The sequence below is a fragment of the Leptonychotes weddellii genome, chromosome 2 (assembly GCF_054177405.1).
Source record: "Leptonychotes weddellii isolate Sample4059 chromosome 2, ASM5417740v2, whole genome shotgun sequence".
NCBI lineage: Eukaryota > Metazoa > Chordata > Mammalia > Carnivora > Phocidae > Leptonychotes > Leptonychotes weddellii.
Window position 1 is genome coordinate 121190628 of NC_138370.1, and position 22177 is coordinate 121212804.

General features: G+C 33.3%; 2 protein-coding genes across 3 annotated transcripts in view; both read right to left on the reverse strand.

Annotated features, from left to right (window-relative positions):
* Positions 1-22177, reverse strand: part of ANXA3 (annexin A3) — a 295648-nt gene that overhangs the window by 50022 nt on the left and 223449 nt on the right. The window lies entirely within an intron of this gene.
* The window catches only part of BMP2K (BMP2 inducible kinase), a 124707-nt gene that overhangs the window by 50022 nt on the left and 52508 nt on the right, over positions 1-22177 (reverse strand). For both annotated transcript variants that reach the window (XM_081812264.1, XM_031041216.2), the window contains exons 3-7: positions 20951-21056; positions 14379-14521; positions 12501-12622; positions 10331-10412; positions 6199-6331 (exon numbers count right to left, since the gene is read on the reverse strand). In XM_081812264.1, the coding sequence (XP_081668390.1) occupies positions 6199-6331; positions 10331-10412; positions 12501-12622; positions 14379-14521; positions 20951-21056 (586 nt within the window). The remainder of the gene's footprint in view (positions 1-6198; positions 6332-10330; positions 10413-12500; positions 12623-14378; positions 14522-20950; positions 21057-22177) is intronic.

Consider the following 22177-nt stretch of genomic DNA (forward strand, 5'->3'; position numbering starts at 1 on the left):
GAAAAGATGAAAACTTAAAATTCAAAGTATGGTTTCTACTGAATGTGTATTGCTTTCACACCACCGTAAAGGTGAAAAAGCATAAGCTGAGCCATCATAGAGGCAAGAACCATCTGTATTAGAAACTTACATGTTAGGTGTATAGATCCTACATAACTTATTCCATGGACTGCTGAAATGAAACCAAATTTAACAGCTAATAATAAGTGTGATCAATCATGACTAAAACACTAAAATGGCACTATCAATATGCCAGGTTAGTATATTTGGGGTAGTCCTGGTGGCTGCCCCTCGACATCATGCATCAGAGCCCTCCCTCTACACCTGTCCAAGAGGTAACCCAGGAGCAATGACTGGAAATCTCCAAGGAACTCCTATCTTAATCTTTCACTTTTTTCCCCAAAGGTACAGTAAAATGTCTGAGATTATTTTCAAAAATAATATAAAGAAGAGTGGGTGAGGCCATAGATGAAAAAAGACTACCATGAGTAATAATCACTGAAGCTGGGGAACAGGTACATAATTCACTGAACTGTTCTGCCTATATTTGTGGGGTTTTTTTATTTCCATAATAAATTTTAAGTGTATTAAAACAAGCAAGCAAGTTCCTGGTTTCCCATAGAAAATCAGTATTAAACTAATTTTATTTACTATTAAAATGATAAGAAATAACGAGTGTTGGTAGGGATGTGGAGAAAAGGAATCCTTTGGGCAGTGTGAGTGAGCATGTAAACTGGAGCAGCCACTCTGGAAGAGTATGAAGGTCCCTCAAAAAATTAAAAATGGAATTACCATATCACCCAGCGAGTCCACTTCTGGGTATTTATCCAAAGAAACCAAAAACAGCTCAAAAAGGTATCTGCACGAGGTGCCTGGGTGGCTCAGCCAGTTAAGCATCTGCCTTTGGCTCAGGTCATGATCCCAGGTCATGATCCCAGGGTCCTGGGATTGAGCCCCACGTTGGGCTCCCTACTCAGTGGGGAGTCTGTTTCTCTCTCTCCCTTTGCCCCTTCCCACTCTTGTGCTCTTGCTCTCTGTCTAATAAATAAATAAAATCTTTAAAAAAAAAAAGGTATCAGCACCCCTATGTTTAGTACAGCATTATTTACAATAGCCAAGACATAGAAGCAACCTAAGTGTCCACTGATGAGTAAATTAAAAAAAATGTAACACACACACACACATTCACTCTCTCTCTCTCTCATATTATTTGGCTATTATAAAGGAAGGAAATCTTGCCATTTGAGACAACATGGACGGACCTGAGGGCATTATGCTAAGTGAAATAAGACATAGAAAGATGAATGCCGTATGATCTCACTTATATGTAGACTCTTAAAAAAGAAAAAAAAAAAAGAAAAATGAACTCATAAATACAGAGAACAGATTGGTGGTTGCCAGAGGTGGGGGAAGGGGAGGGGTGGGCAAAATGGGTGAAGGGGGTCAAAAGGTACAATCTTCCAATCACAAAAGAAATAAGTTCTGGGGATGTACTGTACCCGGCACGGTGACCACAGTTAATAATACTGTATTGTAGATTTGAAAGTTGCTAAGAGTCTTAAAGGTTCTCATCACCAGGGGGTAAAAAATGTGTAACTCTGTGAGGTGATGTTACCTAGACTTATTCTGGTGATCATTTCATAATATATACACGTATCAAATCATTACATTATACATCTGGAACTAATATAATATTGTAGGTCAACTATATTTCAAAAAAAATTAAACCCAATAGATGAGCTGCAAAAAGCTAAGATACAGAAGCATAAAGCGACTCAGTAGACCCAAAAGTAAGAAAAACAAAGCTTTTCCTGATGTTCATATAAATCACTACACAAAGTAAGCAGTGAGAAAAAAAAACTTAGTAGTTACATTTAACAGTATATTCTTGAGCATATAACTTATAGTAAGCCTTTGGTACAGCCACCATTAATCTGCAAAACCAAGTTCTGCTTCATAGCATCCAAAGAAATCTCTACAGGAAATGAACATCCTAATGAGTTTCTGGAAGTGAATGCCCTGCCCCTTACCCAGAAAATCAAACCTGGGTTAGCTCACGAAGAATTATAGTAAAGATATCAATAGTAGGGGCACCTGGGTGGATCCGTTGGTTAAGTGACTGCCTTCGGCTCAGGTCATGATCCTGCAGTCTGTGGATCGAGTCCCGCATCGGGCTCCCTGCTCGGCAGGGAGCCTGTTTCTCCCTCTGACCCTCCCCCCTCTCTCTCATTCTCTCTCTCTCAAATAAATAAATAAAATCTTTAAAAAAAAAAAAAAGGTATCAGTAGTAATAGTTATTATAGTAGTCAAGATGGTAGTATTAAAGACCATCTCTTACTGAATACTTACACATGCTAAGAAGTACTTTTCATAATTCATTTCATTTTCACAATAACCATTAAGAGGTAGGTACTTTTAATATGCTCATTTTAGAAACGTGATTAAGATAATGGAGGTGCCCAATGTTCTGTACCAAGTAAGTGACAGAGCAGATGTGAGCCCAGGCCCTTTGGCTCAAGGCTTTGTTCTTAACCTCTACAATGTACTACCTTAACCACCTTACGACACAGACGCTAAAAGAAAGGTAAGGCAGCCAGCCCTCTGTTCATTCATCATAACTATTCAGTAACCCCATTAGTTAAGCTTCTCATTCTCCTCTAAATATTCTTTAAGTTCTTTTCAACTCTTAGATCCATAATGAAAATGCTTCTCTCCTCACCCCTCAATTCACCTCCACTATTTGTCTAATGGAAAAAGTAATAGAAGCTAAGAAGAAAAATTCTGAATAACTGATTCTGCTACTTTTAAGAAGAAAAGTCAGCAGGAAAAATATAATGAAATTAATAGTTAAACTGAGCTTTATGGACAGTAGGTAATAATAATTACCCTTGACAAAATTGGTGATAATCAAAAGTATATGCAAATTCTTATTATAACCACAAGCCACATAATTTTAACAAAGATCAGGTATAGCCATTTCATTTTCAAAAATCCTTAGTCATATAAAATAGATATATAAGCAGCATTAGTAAAAGTGTTAATACTAAAAAGATACATTTTTTAATGCTTTATTTTTTTTCATTTTTTTATTATGTTCTTTTTATTATTTATTTATTTATTTATTTATTATTATGTTCAATTAGCCAGCCTATAGTATATCATTAGTTTTTGATGTAGTGTGTGGAGGCAACTACATTGCATGAATAACTAACTGGCAATAAAATGTTTCACTTTCAAAAACTATAAGCACAACTAGGCAATTCCCAGATTTCTGAATGTAGAATTTATTTGAAAGCAATGTAGATCACTCATTATATATTATAAAAGCAGACAGAGAAACCTAAGTGGGATGGCAGGAAACAGGCAAGGTCACATGTGAAAAAATATAAAGAATAAAACCGCAAAGAATCTAAGTGTTTTCTAAAAAACATTGCATTGTAGGTATGTTCTTGTTTAAAAATCTCTACTTTGTTATGCTTTTATTACTGAAGGCAATATATAAAAGTAAAATCCACAAAAACCCTTTCACAGGAGATAAAATATCAACATTTACTTGAATGCTTTTATTTCATTCAACTTTTTTGTTCTGCCTAGCTCTCAGATATAAGTTCAAAGATATTAATACGTGGTCAAATTTATATTAACATTGATAAAAACTAAAATCTACACATTTATTGAAAAATAAAGGAAGCATATGAAAAACAGTAAAGCACCAGTGAACTAGATAGAGCCCAATTAGATCCTAAAATTATCAAAAGTGTTTAGTTTTTCCTTCCCATTATATACAAACACATACCCATACACACATACACAGAGAAGAAAAAAAAAAAAAACAAACAACCTAACTCAAGAAAATAAGATCTTACAACTACAAGCAAAGTAAATCACGAATCAGGGTGTATATATATGTGTGTATATATATATATATATATATATAGTCCAGTCTCTCATACAGCATTGTCCACTGAGAATATTCAGAGTTTCTGTGACACTGAAAGATCCCCAATAAAACCCTCATTCAACTGTGATGAAAACATTATACTCAGCAACACAACAGTCACAGTTACAATGATTTACAAGGGCCTCAATAAAAGGTTAAACTTCAATTAGCCAGAACAGCCAAAGTAAATTCCTCAATCTATTCTTTGAGCATTGCAATCAGAGTCCTTTCATGCTTTTAATGCCCTAATTTTTGGACAATGACGGAGGAAAGCAACTGAACAGAGGGGGTTATGGATCTATGTTTATTCAAATATACTCTAAAAGGTATTATTTGCTTTTTTAAAAAATCACATTCTGTAAAATGGCAGGGTAAAATTACAGGGATAATGGGAAAAACAGAGCTGGGTCAGACCCCTGAAAAACTATACAACTTTGTCAACCAGAGCACTGACAAAAACATTAACTGGTACCTGGGAAGGTAACCTGCACCTGGAAAGGCAATTTGGCTGGAAGCTGCCACAAGGATATAAAAATACATCAAAATAAGGCTGGCAAGTGCTCAACCAATAAAGATAAAAATGGAACTCTAAGCCAGCAGGGGTGCTATTCAGAGAACGACCCATTAGTAGGGAGCCACAGGAAATTCAGGTAGATCTCTCTATGAAGAAGATCCCACCCAGGTACAAACACTCATATTTAATACTCCCCAATTAGAGCTAAAAGTCCTCACGCCGGCAGGACAGCAGCAAAGCTTAGGGCTATTTCCTTTCCCCTGTAAGTTATAACACCACCTCTCTTACCCTGTTATTCTGGTTCCCTTTGCCTAGGAAAAACAATCCACATGAAGCAATGTAAGCTTGTGTTCAACTGACATACTTCTCCAATTTCCAACATGTTTTATTTATGTGGAGCAAATCAACATAAATAAAAAGATTATTCTTTAAACAAGTTTGCATAGCAAGGCCAGATATCCTTTTATGATCCATTTTCTTTTGACCATTTTTCTACTGGAGTGTTTGCCCTTTTCTTTTTGATTTACCTGAGCCTTATAGATTATAAAAGTTAGCCATTTGTCAAATGTGTACCAAATATTTTTTTCCCAATTTATTATTTGACTTTATGCTGGGGTTCATAGGTTTGGGGGGGTACTTTTAATGGTTTAAACTTATATGTAACAGATTCATCTTTTCTTTCCTAGTTTCTGAGATCTAATGCCTGTAGACTACCCATTCCAGTGTTATCAATAAATTCAAGCCTATTTTCTTCAAGTACATTTATGTTTTATTTTTTACATTCAGGTCTTTGATTGATTTGAATTTTTAGCATAAACTTTGAGGTAGATTTTCAGCTTGGAATTGAATTTTGTCCACAAATCCCTAATAATTTTTTGTATTTCCATCTATTTTTCCCCTTGAGTTGAATGGCCATCTTTATAATACAAAACATCAAATATATTTAGATTAGCCCTCTTTTCCGTTGCATTGATCGGTGTGGCTGGAGGCTATGACGGGATGTTTAAAATGCAAAAAACAGAGCAGACATGCTAGAAACATTTTAATTAAAACAGTGCTGAGAGGTGCTGTTTAAATACTGCAGCTTCCTAATATTATTTTAATTTTAATATCTGATAGCCATCCTCCTCACCCTCAATCATCTTTTCCAGAAATTTTACCATGTACAAATATAAAAAATTAAATTTATAGTACCATCCAAAAGGAAGAAAAAACTCTTAACGGAGGCTAGAAGGAAAACTGAGGTATTCTTTTGCAGTCAGGGGCCCACAGGTCTACCCCTTCCTGATACTACACTCAGGTTGTTTTCCAATAAACGCTTTATAATCAATAAAGAATAAATATTTAAAAGGGTGGCCAAATAAGCTACACTCTAAGACCGATAATACTTTGATACAAAAGAGCAACAGATCTGGATATTTAGATTTCAAAGTACAAAGACAGAGTAATTAAATGTTTTGCTCTAAGGTTTTCCAGAAATTCCAGTTTCCTTAATTACATAATCTCTATGTTCTACAAAAGCTTATCTAGGGGGCTTAAAAATATCCATGCACTAATCAGTAATTAGGCTGCTTTCATTCCTATAAAAGTCTTATAAACATTTTTTTAATGTTTTTTCTTTATAATAGTTTCACAAAACTATAATACATGAAATCAAAAGATAAGGCTTAGGTAAAGAGATGTAACAGCCCACCTTTAAGTACAGTATCTTACAATTTTTTCATAAAATTTTCCAAGTACTTACTTATTAAGCAATGTATATTCTGGGAGTAACGAGAATTGTCTGGGATGGTGAAGCTGCCATCACAGATAGCAACCTGACTCTCACCAAAAGGAAGAGTAAAGAAACAAAGTTTATACAGTAAACATCCCAGAGCCTGTAAAAAAAACAAGTATGAATATCATCAGAGCTCAAGTAATCAATCACAAGACAAAAACATAGTCCCAGACCAAAAACTAAGTATGTTACTAAAAAAAACTAAAGTCTGTTTCTAATACTGGATCACTCTTTTCACAAATTATTGCTTAAACCAATTAATGTGCTTAATTCTGAAAAGACATTTATCACTTCCATATTTTTCTATCACATCTGTGGTTAGTTGGCTGCATTAAAGCTATAATGGAACTCTAAATCATGAATGATGTAACTAAAATTGGAAGTAGCTGGTTCCCTTTGGGGAAAAAATTATATTTTTATTTCTTTCACAAGGAAAAAATGTATTCAGCACAAAACTAGCATATAACCAACAAAATAATCACAAGGCTCCCTCTAAAAACATTTTTTTAAAAATCAAAATAAAACATGTTATAAAATCCTGGGGTTCCAAATATGAGTTAGCCAGCACAGTTAAATTTATCAGACAGCCATCAATAGTTTCATTGATTATTCATTAGACATATGTCATTATTTCATATCATAAAAATTAGTTTTCTACTTCTAAATATAACCCTATAACTTTTATTCTAAATATACTACTCATATTTGTACTTGGCTAATCTATAATAAAATTCACAAAGAAAGGGCTCTGTCTGTTGCACCTGCATGGCTTCCTAGACCGCACAGCACCAATAAATCTACTTGCTCACAATGAGGACAAAACACCCTAGAACAACACAAATTGCATTCTGAAAAGTAGCACAGGAAATTCCTAGCTACCAAGCTGCTAACAGCTCAAACTTGAGCAAGTAATAAAATGTGATTTTTGATTGTGATTTTGTTTGTGATTAAAGCAGTAATAAAATGTGATTTTTGGCTCAAGAAATCATGTTGTTGTTATAAAAAAAATGTCACCTCAAGCCTTAAGAATGTAAAGGATATTTCTAATTCTAAAAAGACTGTAATAAAATTCTCCAATAGTCAGTATGCAATTATATTAGCAATACTGAAATTTGGCCTTACTATCACCTCTCCTTTGTTGGATTTTCTCCACACATCAACTTAGCACACTCAACTAACAAATACACTAAGTTCTCTAACTACCATGAAAATCATAATATGCAGAAACACCTTTGTAAGTTCAACAATATTTACAAAGCATTATTTTCAATATAGCCTTCCAACAATAAAAGTTTAAAAACTCTAGAAATTTCAATTCTAGAAGAGTAATTCTAGTAAGTTCAAAAGCATTACTGTGACTAATGAATGAAATGGAAGATTCTGAATGGAAATAACCAGTTCCATGTCACTTAAAAATATTTACAATGCTTTTTTCTGTAAGGAAGATAATTTCAGTATTTATACAGCAAATTGAGCTTCAGGCTTCCTTAACAGCACTAAAAAAAATACTATTAATGGTGTAATATCTACATTAAATTACACCTTTCTCCTGCCCAGATGACAGTCTAATAAGAGTTCTGCATTTTAGCCAGTTTTATCTTATCAATCAAACGGTTAGGAATGTGTCTTCTGTTAGAGTAAATGTTGCAGGAGTTCCCAGACAACAATTTTAGATAGCAATGCCAGTGTACTTAAAAAACATAAATATAAAATATAAAATACTCTGCTTCACACAGTGTGAACACAACCAGGTGTCCTAATTTTTTCACACCAAAGGCATTTGCTTCCTTATCCATTTGGTATGATGAGAATTGTTCAAGAAACAGGAGGAAACAAGTGACCTGATTTTGAAGGCTAAGTATCATCATCTTTAATTTTCCTCATTAAAAGATAACATGAAGCATCTCTCACTGAATTTCCTAATGCTTATAAAATCAGCATCCTACTTCTCAGGATAAAAATAACCTACAATGAAAACTTCCAAGCAAAAAAAAATTTTTTCCCAAAATATAAAGTGCTAAATGAATACTTTAACCTCAATATAATAAGTCCCTGAGAATCAGGACTACCCTGAAATAGAATCAGAAATATAATTCTTGACCAGTATGAACTGAGTATTTTTTCTGGATATTCTTTCATTCACACCTAAAATGTTATAACATACTTCTGTTTCACCTGAGCTAAGACAAGAAAAAAATGGCACCATGAAAATTAAAATTCTATTTCTGTCAAGCATATAAACATAGATTCTATTTTCTGATTATTTTTCTTCTTTTTTATTTTTGGGTAATCTATCTGTAACCCCACAGCTATACTCAGTTATCCATTATAGAAATACTACCCCATATACTAATCTATAAATGGTATAAAGTTTAAATTTATAGCAATTTAGTATGCTAACTGGCATGCATACAAAGTCTGAAAGGATCCCTCCTTTTTTATTAAGATACTGGGTAACGATCATGTGCTTAGAGACTATTTTTTTCAATCAAGCCTTGATGATTTCCAAACTGTAGTTAAGCTATGATGTCTCTTGTTTTCTCTGCTGTTGAAATACTCTTTTAGGTGACATAGATTTCAACAGCCATCACAAAATTAGGCTAGAAAAGACTTCCACAACCACCTCTTCTAACACCTTCACTTTATAAATTAAGATCTGATTGGATTTGCTGTCTAAATTATACTGTAAGCCACTTACTATAAGCCATTTAATAAGTCAAATGTTAATGCTGAGAAAAGCAAACTGAGTTTGAATTATTCAAGCTGGTGATCTATAAGCAGTTATCAAGTTAACTAAATCAAACTTACCCAAGGTTTGATTCAACTGTGCATATGGTTAAAAATTCAACTAAGATTTAAGATCATTCATGCAAAAGTATATATTACAACAGATGAAAAGATATCAAAGATACTCTTTTTTTATTACCTTGCATTAGTATCCCAACCCCTGTAAGGAGGAGGTCAGAAGAGGACCAAGGAGATATTCATTTGGTTTCACACATTATGCTCTACTACTTTCTAAATACATTTTAAAAATAAAACAAATATCACTTTTCTTGTAAACTCTAGAACTATTTCCAAAGGAATTTTTTTCCTCCATCCCTAATACAGTCACTAGAGGTAGATACGACTAAATACTTGTTGACTTTAAATGAATTCACATTTAAAATAGTTTCTTGCTAGTTTATCAAATACAGCCAAAATATATTTCCTTATGAAACAAGTTCTAAAGAAGTATTAGCATTCTAACATAAAGTTCAACTATACAGAAACATGATCATCTTAATAATTCAATCTAGATACAAAGTTAACCCTTGAACAACATAGGCGGTTAGGGGCACCAAACCCCCCATGCATAACTTGACTCCCCCAAAACTTAACTACTAATAATCCACTGTTGACCAGTTACCAATAACATAGTTAGTTAACACATATTTTGTAATGTATTACACACTGTATTCTTACAATACTATATAACTATTTCTTAATTTTTTCAGTATCTCTAGGCTACGTGGTTCATCTGCAAGTTTTTTCACATTTGTTGCCAATCTCCAAAAAGTTTTCCAATATACTTATTTTTAAAACCCTGCATATTAAGTGGACCCATGCAGTTCAAACACATGTTGTTCAAGGGTCAACTGTATATGTTAAATGATAAGATCCTCAATATATAGAAGTTAGTCAGTGGTATGATTTTAATTAGAAAAAAGCTTTACTCCTGTTAGTTTCCATTAAAAAATCCTAAAATACTTCTAAAAACTACTTAAGAGCTATGACCAGCTTTTCCATACTGCAATCAATCAAAATTACAATCAAAAAAATATTAACATTCTCTATAAATTCTAAAAAATACTGTGGTAAAACGTTACATTATATGGAAGTCCTTTATTTACTTTTTTATACCTAAGCTTTCCAATTCAGGATTAAGAAGATAAAATGTTCTATTTGTTTTCTTCTTCTGAATAAGAAGCTCCACTATATACCACTCTCTTCTACTTATTATGAAATACCTTTTGGGGGACACGGGGAAAATAATCAACTGAACTCAGGTTTTTTTTTTAATTTGGTTAGAGAAAATGTTAACCTTTCTTGGCCTTACCCAGATATCAGCCTTGGTGGTGATGGGTTTCCCTCCATAAAGGTTGATCATTTCAGGGGCTCTGTATGACAGAGTTGTATACCTGGCAGTAAATAAGTGAAATGGAGTGAAGATATAAAAAAAAAAAAAAAAAAAAGACAGATACTACATTGTTTCTATATAAAATACTACAAAAACTTTTAGTTTCAATAACATTATATAGAAATAATACTATTTTTAAAAAGCTCAATAAAAGTCCATAAAGATTTAACAATACAAAGCATCTACATACACATTTTTATTCAACAAGTGCAATAGCATCTCTAATGATATAAAAACTTAATTTTCTTTAATAAAAAATCTTAAAGACAACGGATTGAAAATATAGTTTTCCTTGAATTTATTTTAAATAATATAATTTGACTCTAAAATTATTCTTATCAAAATATTTTAGTCTATTAATTTAAAAGCAAAATCGCTACCCTCTCAACAAATTAATTTATATGTTTATTAAGGAGTTTGTTTTTATGGACTGTAACATAATTCCTGGCACATAGTAGTAAATCTCCTTTAGGTTTGTTTATATCATTGTTGTTTTAAAAGTAACCTAGTTGCCATAATTCTAACTACACTAATTAAGAACACTTTTAGAACTGACTGTCATCATAAGCTATTTGGAATTAAAAGATACTGTGAGAAAATATTTACCAATATAAAAATTCTAAATCCACTATGAACAGAATACTTTAGTGAAGTAGTACTCAATTTCATGGCAGAAATTATTAGACAATGGAAGGAATTCCTGTATCATGGCATAATTTAAGATCAATTTTGAGTGTTGATATGTTTCATTTTATATGAAATATCTTAGGCTCAACATTCTATCATCTTATTTTTCAAAATTATCCTGACTGGTGAGACACTACAGAGGAGCAACCTGAGAAACCAGGAAAGAAACTGCATGAGGGCAGAACTTCTGTTCACTGCTATACTGCAGACTGCAGCACCAACAACAGTGTCCACTGCATTGTAGGCCCTGAATAAACACCTATCAACTGAATAAATGGTTAGACCATTAACTCCTCAATTGAGCCACAAAGCAAAAGAACTCCTCATGAGCCTGCATTTATCACTACTGCAAAATTCTACTAAACCTTAACTATACTTCAAATTCAACAGCAAGAAATGAAACTTTCAGCAAGTCAGAGATCCTAAAGCTGGCATTATATATCATGACCCAATAATTTTTTAATTATATATATATATCCGCAAGAAGCCAATTTAATAATTTGTTCTTGTGTTCTTCAGGACATTTATATGTTTACTAAGGAGTTAAGTTTTATGGAATCTAATATAATCATCATAGGCTAAGTTTCCTTAGTAGCAATACATAGTCTAGAAACCCACAGTGTTATACAAATGGGCCACAGTAAGATCAGCTCTCCTTGAGTCATTCCAAAATGTATACTGAAGTTCAAATGATAGCACTTAGTCTTAAACAATTGAGAATTTGTGAGGGAGTGAAGAAAGGCAACTTAGAAAAGACAACTACGCAGAAATTGCTATTCTCAAAGATCTTTGGGCATTCTGTATCATTTTACTAAGGTAATCTAAGATTTACAAACAGTTCTATTTTCTAAAACTAGAAAACAGAAAAGTCAGGGAAAAGTATTTACAGGTACTCTAGCAACCACAGAAAGTACAAAATTAAGAAAATATAAGCAGATATGACGTATTTCTACCAGAGAGCTTTCTAACACACTATCACAGAGTAACATGTTTTCCACACAGTTTTCAATACATTAAGAAGTCAATCTTCCTCATTTTAAATATGAAGTAAAAACTTAGCTTTCACATAATTTAATGTTTTTCCTAACAAGCACAGTCCTCAGTATTAGTAAAAACAAAGATGTTTAACCGAACAACAATCACTTAAAACTCCCTTTAATGATTCCACAAATTACTATAGCTTAACAAATTTCTTGATAAATATATTTACAACATACGTGAAAAACCTGTATGCATGATAAAATATATTTTCTACTGAGCTAGAGCAGACATAAATTAGTCAAAGTCACAGAAATATTTTGAAGAAATCTATAAATCAAACACCTAAAATTTGTATTAGAAGTGGTTCACAGACTGAACTAAAATTCCCATGAAACAAAGCACAATAAAGACAGAAACTTACTTTTTAATTTCTTCTTCTACAAGATTAACTCCATCTTTTTGAGGATTAAGAAATTTATTCGTGGCACTGCCAAAGTCACAAAGTACATAGTTTCCACTATCATTCAACAAAATATTTTCTACCTTCAGAAAAAATAAATAATTAGTATTTTCAAAGTGAATTTTATTTTTATAACCATGTTTTTATAAAATAAACATTGAAAGGTTTGTGTCATATATATACAGAGACAGGAGTAAGATAAATTATGAGGAAGGACAAAAGAATCAGACCAAAAATATACTTGACTATGTCTACTGTTTCTCTTATTAAGAACAGAGAAATGTTTTTCCCATCCCAGGATGATTTTTGCAGGGGCCAAGATGCCCTAAATCCTCTTTAAACCTCTTCTATGAAAAAAAGAAGAACTAGCAGCAGTCCAAGTCTATCTATACTGTACCTCCATTTTTACCATTTTCTGACACTTCAGCTTATCTATAGACAAGTAACAAAAACTATTAAAATTCTACCTGATTGACTTCTAGTTCCATTTTAATCTACAATGCTCCACTAAAAAACACAGTTTTGACTTTACGTGTTAAAGTTATACCGAATTATTCGGGAAAATGTAAACACTGCATATTCAAAACAACTAAAATGAACTACACTGTTTATCCAAATTAAAGGACAGAAGTCTGCAGGCATGCATTTCAATTTTGGCTTAATTTATATCATATTACTGTAGGCTTCCCTAGATGATATTTTCATGGTTAACAACCTACATTTTAAATGACACCTTCTATTCTCTTGTATCTTAAGAGAATTTTATTATCACCTTTCATAAATTTTGTATAATCAGTCAGAATTGGGATTCATTCCTTCATTAAATATTTATTGAGACCCTGGCTATGTGCCAGGCACCATAGCAAATACTTGGATATATCACTACAAAAGAGAAAAATTCCTGCCCACATGGAGTTTACACTCCAGTGGAAGAGAACAGAAAGTAAACAATAAGCACAATACATACGCAAATTATATAGTACCTTACAAGGTATCAAGTGATAATACAAGATACAGCAGGGTAAAGAGCAGAAATGTTAGGCTGTAACTATAAATAAGGTGTGTAAGACAGAACTCACTGAGAGAGTTAATCTGAGCAGACTTGAAGCGGGGTGAAAGTTTAGCCATGGGATATCTGGGCATATAGCATTTTGGGAAGAGAAATTTTTATAATCTTAGTGTTTGTGGGCATCAAAGAAGACACCTATGGTTTTAAATAATGTACGTAATGATATCTTGAGAAATATGATACCAGGAACTTTTAAATCCTCTTTGGCGGCTTTTTCCAATGTAACAAGTGGGTACCCTACACAAGAGATCAGAGCCCACAAAAAGCTAAGATAAAATGACCTTAAAGACAATCACCACCAAATTATAGTAAATTATAGAAAACTACAGTAAGTCATAAATAAGTGAGTAAAAAGACCCATTCAAGTTTGCCTCCAAAATCTCTGGAAAACATCCTGATGCTTAATATGGATTACAGGAAATAGGAGGAGAGCTGAACTAGACGAGAACAGTGTGGAAGGACACTCAACCTACATCAGTGAAGTTCACATTTTTGCTCATGTGAAACCTTTTTAAAAAGTCTACTAGGTACAACAGAAGCAGAGTAGAGGGCACAACATTCACTTCTACAGCCTAACTAGAAGCCCTCAGGGTCATGGAAAGCACAATTTCTATTCTACAGTCTTTACATGGCCTCAGGAAATGAAGCCTGGGACAGAGAGACCCTTCTCAGTGCTGGTAATAAAACCTAGTATAGATGAAGATAGTCAAAGAACATTTTAATGCTAAAGTTTAAAATGTATTCATCCATAAGTAGTCTAAAATTCCTACCTTCAGATCCCGGTGAATTATTGGAGTCTTACACTGATGCAATCTGGCAACAGCTTCACAGGTATCACAGAATATCCGTAACACTTCTGCTTCCGTGAAACCTGTCTGCAGCTTCTTATTCATCTGATTCACTACCTGTCCAGCTAACCAAAAAAGAAATTTTGAAAAGAGATATTTTTAGTAAAAGAAGACTACCACAAAGAATTAAAGAAATTCCTGTATGGTCTCAGGTAACAGGGAATTGGCTTTTTCATAATGCTCATGTAAGGAGCCTTACTGTACCATATCATATTGACTCAAAGACATGCATTTTCATATTTTACATCTCTGAAATGAAAACATCTTTAGATGCTACTAGCCATTTTTTTAAGATTTTAACATCTCTGAAATCAAGATATTTTATAATTGATGGCATCATGGATTTGAAGAAACAGTTATTCAACGCTGCGCTAGCTATTGGATAAAGAGAGGTGAGCAAAAATAAAGTTTATATTATCATGGAATTTATAATCTAAAGGCATAGATAAACATTAAGCTGTTACAAAAATAAACACATATAATTATATACAATAAAGATAATATGAGAGGAACCTAAATTTAAAAACCTCCTTGGTGAAGGAGGATGAGGAGGAGAGGGTGTCAGATGAGGTCTGTCTGGGGAAGTGATATTTATGTTGAGACTGTAGGATGATTAGGAACCAGCCAGGCAGAGATCTGTGAGAAAAGCATGCTAGCAACAGCAAGCAACATGCACAAAGGCCTCCAGTTTAGAAAAGAGCTTTAAAACTTTGAATAACTTAAAACCAATGTAGGTATGGTCTAAGAAGCAGAGAAGAGGTAAAGTGACATGAAAACTGACAAGACAGCTACCCATTAGCCATATTTTAGATTTATCTTGACAACCAGGGAAACTTCCTGATCTAGCTTTTTAAAGGATCTCCTTGATTATGAGGGAATCACAAGAGTGGAAATGGAGAGATGGGTTAAGATGCTTATGCTCTAAATTTCAGGCCCCCTGAAAAAGACAATGGGCAGAATAACTTACTAAACTCAAACAGTCATACCAATGAGCCCTGAGAGGATGATTATATATTACATATATCAAAATAATCAATAGTCTAATGACAATTCTAAATTATTAAGAAAAAGTTTACCATCATCTAAGAACACAAGTAAATATGTGATTCATTCAGAAAGCATTCTAATAAAAATCAAGTTTGGGGGCGCCTGGGTGGCTCAGTTGGTTAAGCGACTGCCTTCGGCTCAGGTCATGATCCCGGAGTCCTGGGATCGAGTCCCGCATCAGGCTCCCTGCTCAGCAGGGAGTCTGCTTCTCCCTCTGACCCTCCCCCCTCTCATGTGTGTGTCTCTCTCTCTCTCTCTCTCATTCTCTCTCTTTCAAATAAATAAATAAATAAATCTTTAAAAAAAAAATCAAGTTTGGGAATTGCTAATTTGAAACTTTCCTTTAACAAAGTTGGACAAATGAACCTTTACTACTTTGTAATCTGCAAGAAGGTGCATACACACCTGTTCCTTTTATTATTACTGTCTAAACAGCATGCTCATGTATTTTCTCAGGCTTGGTTTCTTCTTAAAATTTTAAAGCAGAAAAGATACCAAATTTTACCTATCAATCCCCAATTTTCAGAACACTCAAGTATATTTGGTTGCAATTTATTCAGAGTATCTCAAGATTGAGGCACCTGACCAGGCAGCAATTTCCTCCATCCTTTTGTGTGTTAGACACGGAACTTGTTTTAACCAAAAATTAAACAGGATGAAAAGTGTTTTACTGGTGCTCATTCACATTCTTGAAATATCATTTCATAGCTGAAGAAATCATAACCTTGAACTCAATGTTTAATTCTTCTCCCAAACTTTCAATGTTGTAATGAGCAGAATAAATTTTAAACCAATGTTAATCCTCTTTCTGCCATTCAGAGGTCTTGAATCACAAAATATAAGTCCCCAGAAAAAGCTAACAGCTGTATTTGAGCTGCATTTCAAATGTTGAAACAAATAAAACTTCATTATGCAAAATCAAAGTCCCCTGAAAATTAAAGTTAAGATTATTCCAATGAGAAACAAAAGAACCAGATTCAGAAATCAAAAAAGGTATACTTGTATTTCTACTATCTCTATGAGAAAAATATCCCGAGGACAGCTTGATAGTGCCAGGGAAAAGGATGCGAAACATATAAAACAGAGCCACTCTAAACCCGGCAAACCCACCCTCATGTGAATGAGCCCAGTCAAAATGAACAGTGTCATTCCACCAAGCTCAGTCTAGAACAGATGACCCACTGATAGACAATAATCAATGACTGTTGTTTTAGGCTATTGACTTTTAGGATGTTTTGTTACTAAGCAAAAGCTAATAGGTATATTATCCACGGGAATTTCTGTCAAACACCTCCTGGAAATAAAATCTCTCTCTTTTCCCTCTCTCACTCTCTTTGTTTTTTTGTTTTTGTTTTTTTTAAGTAGGCTCCACGCCCACCCCCCAGTGAGGAGTCCAACAAGGGGCTTGAACTCATGACCCTGAGACCAAGACCTGAGCTGAAATCAAGAGTCAGACGCTTAACCGACTGAGCTACCCACACACTCAGAAGTTGTTTTCATACAGTAATGGAAATATATTCAAATTCAATTCTGATTTCTGGAAGTCTGATTTCTGGAAATCCTACCTAAAGCATGTAATCTCTCTTTAACCTATATACATCAGAGTATTAGCAAATTACGCAGTGTCAAATCTTGAACCTACAAAGATCTAATATTTATTACAAAAGATGACTGTAAACATTTGACACCTGAAACCATGATGGGGCATATCAGCTATATAATACATTCTTCTACATCCTGTACAGTTTTATCCCTACGTAATCAAAACCAATGTACCTGATCTATATTCGTAACATTGACTGCCTTACAAAAGTACCTTCATTCGTGGGCGCCTGGGTGGCTCAGTCGGTTAAGCGACTGCCTTCGGCTCAGGTTGTGATCCTGGAGTCCCGGGATCGAGTCCCGCATCGGGCTCCCTGCTCAGCGGGGAGTCTGCTTCTCCCTCTGACCCTCCCCACTCTCATGTGCTCTCTCTCTCTCATTCTCTCTCTAATAAATAAATAAAATCTTTAAAAAAAAAAAAAAGTACCTTCATTCTTAAACAATTTTATGTAATATAATTAGCTTCTATAGAAGAAGTAAAGGGAAAGTAATTATTCTCCCATTCTCTACCCCTCCAACTCACTCCTCCCCCATGAAAAGAAAAGGAACTTATCTAATTGATTCATCTGAGGAAAAGGAACTGAGCATGCTCTATTCAGATCCTCCAGATTCCTTCTCTAGGATATAACTGCCCACTCAGAGGGTATATTCTGATCTACAGTACATGCAGTAAGCTTAACTGGTGAATTTGAAGAAAACTTCTAACATAAAAAAGAAGGCGTAATAACAAACAGAAAAAAAAAATCAGAAAAACAAAAACCCAAGGAACAGAAGAAAACTTTTTAAAAACTATAATTAATAACTGCAGACAACAAAAGATTTGCACCTAAAACAAGAGCAAGGTGCATTTTAACAAAGAACAATGTTGAGAGAACAGAAAGAGTTCCTGGAAATTAAAAATAACATAGCAGAAATACCAAATTCTACAGAGGAGCTAAAAAAGATATATTTAAGGAATGTTCCCACCACAAGTAGAATTTTTAAAAAGAGAAGAAAAAGAGAAGAACAGGGAAAATGAAGGAGAGAAAAAAACTGAGTGCCCAGAAATAAAGATAGCAAAATTGACCCATAACCAAGGCAATATACTTGATATTTTAGAATGCTAGAGATAAAGATTCTAAGTGTCCATGGAAAAAAAGAGGTCACCTAAAAAAAACCTGAAGAATCATAATGCATCAGATTTCTCAATAGCAGCAAACACTAGGGGGAAAAAAATGGAATAATGCCTTCAAAATTCTAGATCAAAATTATTTCTAACCTACAACACTTTAGGCAGCCAAATTAACAATTAAATATGGATGTAGAATAAAAATATTTCTATATATGCAAGGTTTCAAAAATGTTTCCTTCCATAATTCATTATCAGAAAGCTAATGAAAAATGTACTCTATTCCAAGGAGGTAGTTAAAAACAAGGAGGGAGGCATGAGCAGTAGGGACTCTAAGATAGGAAGGCAAAGAGAATTCCCAGAATGACAGCTAAATGCTGTTCAAAATTAAGCAGAACTGAAGTCTCCTGAAAGGATGTTTCTATGGAAGAAAAACTAAAATTGACACAAGTATTTAAATGTTTAAGCATACTGCATAAAGATTGACACTTCCATTGGGGAATGTGGGCCTAAAATACTAATATATATGGAGAAGGAAATTAGGCAAATAAAAAATGGAGTAATTATTAACTCCAGGAAAAAAATTTAAAAGTACAAGAAAGAAAATGTAATTACAGACTATTACATATCACAGTTAAAAGACAAACAAAGTAATTTAAACACGAATTATTAATTTAATCTAAAAACTAAGAATATACTACTCTCACAGTAAAATCCTCATCTTTACTTGGAGATACTATCTAAAACATAAAATCAGAGCTAGCACTAGCAAACTTGCATTCAAGAGCCTCCTCAAAACAGATGACTGTAAACATTTACATGCCCAGAATCACATACTTCCCCTGATTTTCTAAGTTCCCTCTTTTTCATACCCCAAGGATCTCATTAAAACTACAGACTCTCCTCTACATAATGAAGTGTAGAAATATGGAATAAATATGAGGAGACATATCTTAAGGATTTTTAAAAATGCCTCTGAGGAGAGGGATGGGGCAAGATAATGATTTAGACACAGCTTAACAGAACTCTTTGACTTTTTAAAACTTATATATGAATTACTTTGATAATAAAAATTTCATGTGAATCAGCTTGCTAATTCAAACCAGATAAAAAATTTTTTTTTAATTTCTTAAAACGCAAAAGCATGCCTTCCTCAAAATATAGCTCAGGTCACTTTAAAATTTGTCCCCTGGAGCATCTGGGTTCCTCATTAGGCAACAGCTCCTGATTTTAACTTAGGTCATGATCTCATGGTCATGATCTCCTCATGACTCTCTCTCTCTCAAATAAATAAATAAATCTTTAAAAAATAAAAATTAAAAAATAAAATTTGTCACCTAAAAACTGAAATTCATTTGGTTTCCCTTTTAAAATGTCTTCTGGATGACTAAATTAAACTCATCCAAGGTTATGATTATGCCAGATTCAATTATCTTTAAAAAAATAGCCAAGGGCTATCTTTACAAGTAACAAGGGCTACTCTACCCAGCTAAGAGCACCACAAATGCTGGAACTCAGGAAAGTGGAGTAAAGAACATCAATATCTTTCTCCTTAAAGAGATCACAATGTTTTACAGTATGAAATATAAATAAGGGAAAACATCTAATTTTTTTATGTTATATATGGAAATAACTTACAAGTGTATCATAATAGATATTATAATACTGATTCACTTCATTTTCTCCTATCCTTCCCTCCTTACAAAACTAGAGTAAATGAAACTGTATTTTCTCCACCACCACCAACATCTTCCTCCTCCTCCATCATTCAGGAAATGACAAGTGTTTCTAATATCATAATTAAAAATCATAACTGTCTTAAGAGAATCTAAATATAAACCAAGGCTCCTCACAGCCCAAAATGCCAGATACAGTCTGTTTAAAAAAAAAAAAAGCAAGTTTGCAGGAAATGACTTAATTGCCCCCTTCAAACACATTAAATTAAAAAGTTTTAAAAGGGCGCCTGGGTGGCTCAGTTGGTTAAGCGACTGCCTTCGGCTCAGGTCATGATCCTGGAGTCCTGGGATCGAGTCCCACATCAGGCTCCCTGCTCAGTGGGGAGTCTGCTTCTCCCTCTGACTCTCCTCCCTCTCATGCTCTCCGTCTCTCATTCTCTCTCTCTCAAATAAATAAATAAAATCTTTAAAAAAAATAAAAAATAAAAAAAAATAAAAAGTTTTAAAATTATTATTATTAAGGCATACTATACCAGTAAGTTTCTTTGAAATACCGTAAGAGATCCAAATAAAATATAGTTTTTAACCTTCTGATATTTATAAAAGAACCCCAAAAGACTATGTAAGTTTATAAATATTACAGATCAAAATGCATCTAAATTTATTATATTTAATAATATTGAATATTAACATGATAGAGTGCTGGAAAAAATCTTATAACACTAATATTGATAAATTATGCTCTTCTTTGTTGGACTATAAAAGAAACATATAGGGAGGATGATGTGTAACCGCTCTTCACCTGCTTGGATTTCTTGTTTTAAACCAACAGCACTTTTCTAAATTGTCCTTTATATGCTCCTATCATCCATCACTACAGCAAGGATGACTACATTTTAAGTATTCTTCACAGCGTTCCTTAATTAGATAATTAAAGCTAAGATTACAATAAGTGTCTAGAATCAGGTGACAGCTGCCCTAGGAGAAACCAAAACACCTAGGAAACCATTTTAAGGGCAATTTTTTTTTTCAGTATAAAACAAATACAGAAAAATACTTACCTCGACAATATTCCATTAAGATAAGCACTTCCCATACATTATCACTAATTGAATTAACAGCACAGTCCAAATAACTCACAATATTTTTGTGACCAGACAGCTCTTTCTGAAAAATAATAATTGAAAAACATACATTTTAAAGCTCTATTAGCAATGTTTTGAAGTCTAAATTAATATAAAGTATTTCAAAGAGTAAATTAAGCATAAGTATGGAATCTGACATATTTCAAAAAGGTTTCTACAGTTTCAATGAAAAGTTTACTTATATGTGGATGAACACTAATTTTTAAATTCAATCAGGAAGAAAGAGATAGTTCACTCAAAACCAACAGTATCCAAAAGTGTGCAAGATAGTCCTTTGGGACGCAAGAATATAATATCAGAACTTTTATTTTTAGCTAAAAAATTTTTTTAAATTAAGCTCTAATATTTATGAACTAACAATTATACTCTCATTTGTTTGTTTTGCCTGCAACATACTGCAATTTATGTGTACCTAGTTAAGTGGATTTATGAATGTATATACTTTAAATAACCTACAAAATGAACAAGTGGCTAAAAAAATTTCTATTAAGAAACCATAGGTTAAAGATAATACTAATAATACAAGTAGAAAGAAATAAGAAAAAAATGGCAAATCTGACACTTTTGTTCCTGGTACAAGATAATGATCAGCATGTGATGAGGTTAAAAATAATCATCTAATTAGGTCGGTCTGGAAATTAAAAAACAATTATCAACAATGTTTTTTATAATAAATTTACATCCACTATCATTAATAATAAACCCAATTTTAACTGTAATTTGGCAGCTGAACATGTGAATAATTCATAAACACATAAATATAATGGTAGATGGGCAACAAAAAAATTTGAAAGACCACTGTTCTAAAGAGCTAATCTCCCTAAATTGTGTTCAAAAGCACAGAATTTAAGTGTTGCTGCTACTGATAATGACCATATTTTACATATCAAAATTACACAATTTCTATTGAAAGAAAGAATTATGGTACAACAGTACCATACCTAGACTCAAGTTTGAGAACTTAGTCTAAGAACCCCTATTATCTTGGGGTAAATCTCTTCACCCTTTTGACTAAAAGCTTTCTAAAAAGCTTTTAAAAGCCAAGTCTCAAAGCCCAATCAACTCTAGTCTAATTATGGAATGGGGAGAATAAAAGCAAAATGAGTTAAGTCATGTTGTATAAATGTACCTATCTCTGAACAA